The sequence below is a fragment of the Buceros rhinoceros genome, unplaced genomic scaffold, assembly GCF_000710305.1.
Source record: "Buceros rhinoceros silvestris isolate BGI_N320 unplaced genomic scaffold, ASM71030v1 scaffold7322, whole genome shotgun sequence".
In the NCBI taxonomy this organism is placed as follows: domain Eukaryota; kingdom Metazoa; phylum Chordata; class Aves; order Bucerotiformes; family Bucerotidae; genus Buceros; species Buceros rhinoceros.
Genome location: NW_010397079.1, coordinates 11,748 through 16,431, shown reverse-complemented (window position 1 = coordinate 16,431; position 4,684 = coordinate 11,748). Strand labels below are relative to the sequence as shown.

Here is a 4,684-nt window from a genome sequence, read left to right as displayed (position 1 = left end):
TGACTGGACACTTCAGTTCTTTTCTGCAATTAAGCATATAAAAACCGGCACTTCAATTTCTGAACCTAACACAAGCCATCTAATTTTTTCAAGGGTTTCCTTAAGAGGTAAAACTTATAATTTATTTGGGATGTGTCTGTATCATCTACTCAGTATAGCAGGTGATGGTTAGCGTAAGAGCTATTTTTCTGTCATCATCTAATAGAAATTAATACAGATGCAATTTCAACGAAATGTTAAAGAAACCAAAAGAATGCAACTCCTTTTATTCTGAGCCTCCTGCTGACATTTGCTGATCTGCATGCATCCCAGCATTGTATGCTTACAAAAGCTTATTAGCCAGCACATTCAGAAGCACTTTTCTTTTGAACAAAATAATTGTCTCTTTTTAAAGACTGTGTGTATATGGACAAATTTAGAAACCAAAAATAACTGTCACCAAGGCTGGCAATACTTGCACCAGAACACTAACAACTCGAACACAACTCCTGAATCCAAAGACTTTCATTTAGGTGCTTTGCCAAGTACAGTCCTGAAGCATTTCCCTTCTGTAAATTGCTGCCTGAAATAGCATGTTCATTTTCTCTTGAATTCTAACAGGCTTATTCTGTTTATAACAACATATATTAACATTTTAATGAATGTATTTTAGTAATACAGCTTACCTTGAGATGTCCCCCCAGTACCACTCTGCTTCCTGCAGAGAAAAACTGGAATTGTCCTTTATTCCATTTGTATTGACTGGAGTCATTGGTTTGGGGGGCTTTGGAGGAAGAGCTGAAAAAGAACAGATTAAAGAAAGGTAAACAGGGGAAAACATCATCAAACTGTTAACGAAATACGACAGTGAAAAAGTGAGTGAAAATGTGCATCTTGAACTTGGATTTCAAGCTCTCAAAGTAAATGGAATTCGTAATTTTTAAAGAATTTTGAAGGAAACAGCTGCACTGTGATTCCAGATTTCCCAGACTCAAACCAACCACATGCTTGAGGGAAGGGAAAAAGCAGGAGTATGAGGAAACATGAGTTTTTGTTAAAAGGAAGAGTGGCCCAGGCATGACTACAAGGGCAATCACTGCAAAACACTCCAAACAACTCACAAAGGTGAATTGTGTTTGAAAGCCACAGCCTGGAGAGCACTGTGTACCACTAAGCTCAGGTGTCACCAGTCCTTATGTTAACCCATAAGAGCAAATGGGTGGAGTCTTTGGGGGAAAAACATTGCTAGTGAGAGAAATGCTGGATGGGCAGTGCTATATCCATCACAGACCCAAGGTTCATGTCTCCTGCTAGATTTGTCATTTAGGCTCCTCTTAGCGAGAAAACCTTTGACTCTGAATACTACAGGGCATGAGATGATAAAGGAAGGGAATAGCTGAAGCGTTTACCATGGGAAAGGAGATGCCTTAAACCCCAAAAGACAGAACTGCACATCTGCAGGCCTAGGACACACCTGCCCTGAATTCCTCTAATCCAAATTCAAGGCAAACAGGCTTTTCCTTCTGTTCTCAGAACAGGTTACACAATGCAAGGGCGTACAATGCACTGAAGCTCTGTTTGGTCAATTTTTGCTCAAACAACTTTATCATGGTCTTGAATGTGAGCCCTATATCAGGAGTAATTCAGCAGCCACAGGCATGCTCATGTATTGGTAGAGACTTGTCTGTCAGCAGAAATGCATTACACTATTTGCTTCAAGAAAGATGACTTGAGAGCTCTCCCCTGCTTTGCAGAGGCTGAACGCTTCATGAAGAACACTACCGCTGAAACTGAGCATTTTTCAGGCATTTCATGAGACAGGGTGTTTTATAGGGACAGGTCCCATTTGAATTCACAGTAGAAAAGCTGCTACACACATTGATTTGCTACTAGCACATTTTTAAGTAAGACCCTGAACATCTGTGCTTCCAGCCCTGTGCCCTAACCATCAGATTACACAAGCATCAGCGAGCAGGCCTGACACGCTGACAACAGCCATCTTTCAGATGCACACGATCGCAGCGTACAAGCAGAAATACAAATAAAGGGAGCAGAAAGATTCTGATCTGTAGCTCCAGTGCTGAATGGCTTAACGCTGAGAGGTGTGCTACTTGGCACCATCCATCTGCTTACCTCCGAGCCACACCTCCCACATGAAAGAAGAGAAAACAGTGTTCCAACTGCAGTTCCAAATACCATTTCATGTTGAATATCTGACACAGTAACTTCACTGTTCTCAGACAAACCAGTAGATGCTTTAATCGAGCCAATCTAAACTAAATCTGAACCTTGACCCAGACGTTTGCACCCTGGGGTTGCTGACCAAACACCTGATTCAGATAGCAGCATTCATTCTGTGGGACTGAGCATTAAACTGTAGCATAACAGGTTCTTTTTATGGGGTGAGCTGGGAACTTCCAGGTGTGCACATATCTAGTGGGGCAATAACAGGTCTTGTTATAAAAGGAAGGTAAAAAACCTTTGGATTTGGTAGAGTAGCTTCCTGGTTAGGAGGCTTTGGTTATTCCTAGCTCAACTGCTCCAGTTGTTTGTATAGCACCTAAGCATTTGTACAGAGCACCACTGAGAGTGAGGCACAGTTCTAACCCTGCGTTGCTTGAAGCTCTCAGCCCCATCCTTCTTTTGTGGGGTCAGAGGAGCATGTTTCCAGGCTAAGCCTGTAGAGTCAACTGTACTGACTGTGCCCTACTGCTATTCACCTCCCCCATTCAAGGTTCCTGAATTCAAAAAAGGTCCTCTCTCCTTCCCACCTCACATCTGGGCTGTGCTACCCTATGTACTCGAAGCAGGACCGATGTGGTGGATTTGAATCTCAGTGTTTGCACATAGCAGTAAATTAGAGTTTAGAAAACCTGTAGATGTTTTGGTCTATTCCAGGATCTTTTGTAAACTGAGTCATCAACAAGTGCATGGAGATTCATGTAAAAACATAAAAGAGCATGGAGAATTCTTAGAAAACTATACCACCATCAGCAATTATTTCACTGGGTCTTGCAAGTTAAGGCCTGTACATATTAAAAACTTCAAGGTATTTTGCAGTGTAAAATCCTGTTTTACACTGTTAATAGGGGCTTTCCAGAAGAGGCTTTCAAGTATTCTCTAGGGTACTTGAATACTTCTCTAGCCCTCCTTGTAAGATTAAGCCTTGCTCCTTTATATACTGTGGAACTATTCAGCAGCTTTGTTAGGACTCACTCCAAGATACTGGACACAGAACAGCAATCTAACGAAGACCAGAAAGGTAAGGAACGGCAGTTTGGCATATGGACACAGAGCACTAGACATTACACCAAGTGTCCTTACTACAGGTGGTTTTTTTTCCTTCTTCCCCTGAATAGGGAGGTATCAGTTCTCACTATCAAGGGGTTGTCTGCAGGACTTCATTCTGCCTGAGAAAACTGGAAGGAAATTCTTTCAGGGAGAAGAATAAGGCTTGGACCGGTTCCTGTAAAACCTGACTCATGGAAGCCAGTTCTTCTCACAATACACTTTTGAAAAATGCTTTTTAATAGCTTGCACATTTTAAAAATACAAAGTATTTGCAAAGGTGGATCCTGTTTCCACAGAGCTATGGATCTAATTCTTTACTTTCAATACTTTGAGCTCTGAGTCATAATGGATTTTCCCCTGTACTGGATGCAGAACCAGACCCTTGCTATCGCTTTACCCAACAAACATGCCTACCCATTTCAGTGTTTCTGGGCTGCCTCCTCAGCCCAGTATGACTGTGGACTGTACAAATGGAGAACGAAGGACAAAGGTAGCTTCAACCCCAGAGCCCAGAACCTGCGATGACACAAGGGGAGCATTTTGTAATGGTGTAACAAGTCTGCCGCATCAGAGCAGCATCCACCCTACCGCTGCTCTCGTAACACTGGGCTGCTGCAAGAGGCAGCTGAAGACAGTTTTTACTAGTACCTGGACAGTACTAACCATCCAGCTAGGAGAAATCCCGTGATATTTTAATAAGAAGCTGCAGAGAGCCTTAAAGGGTCTACAGATTTTGACTAAAATTTTTAAAAACCCAGTTTATATACCTTGACAAATACATTGGAGAGCTAAAACCCTACAGTAAAGTAGAATAAGGCTGCCTTGAAGTCAAGAAAAATGCTTTCAAGGGCAGCCCCATGTTTCTTTCCACGTCACTAGGTCCAATTCTGATCTAGCCACAGGCATAATCTTACTTTATCTCAAAACAAGCTCTGATTAGAGTGAATGATCCTGATGGTTTCTTGCCTTCCTTCTCCAGGGAGAGACAGAACATTGATCACCAGTGATTAACAGCACAACGGACCTATCTGTTCTAATAAAGAGCTTGCTGTTGGCACCAGATACTCAAGCATCCTCTTCCTACCAGGTCTCTAGGACAGCTTTATGGCACAAATCTTTCCAAAGCCAAAAGGCAACAGCTCAGATGGACTCTTCCATTCCCAAGCTCAGGTTCAGCCCTCAGGGACTGCCTGGCACACCGTGGTGACAGCAGACTGGCTCTCCCTCACACACCAGTGAGGATCTCTGGTTTTTCTTTCTTTAGCAGCTCCATTCCCCTCTTTCTAGCCTCCCCAAGTAGCCGAGCTTGAGCTAAATCCCAATCCCCGATCAGTGTCACTTAGAAGTGGGGAAATAAAAGGGAGCTGGTGATGGAGCGGAGGCAGCGGCAGCCAATGCGGCCGGGGCCGCAATC

The 4,684-nt window shown here is 43.0% G+C and overlaps 1 protein-coding gene across 1 annotated transcript in view; it reads right to left on the bottom strand.

Annotated features, from left to right (window-relative positions):
- PIK3R3 (phosphoinositide-3-kinase, regulatory subunit 3 (gamma)) overlaps nucleotides 1–4,684 on the bottom strand; it is a 26,088-nt gene that overhangs the window by 10,156 nt on the left and 11,248 nt on the right. Inside the window, exon 2 of the mRNA XM_010146103.1 lies at nucleotides 666–777. Within this exon, the coding sequence (XP_010144405.1) occupies nucleotides 666–777 (112 nt within the window). The remainder of the gene's footprint in view (nucleotides 1–665; nucleotides 778–4,684) is intronic.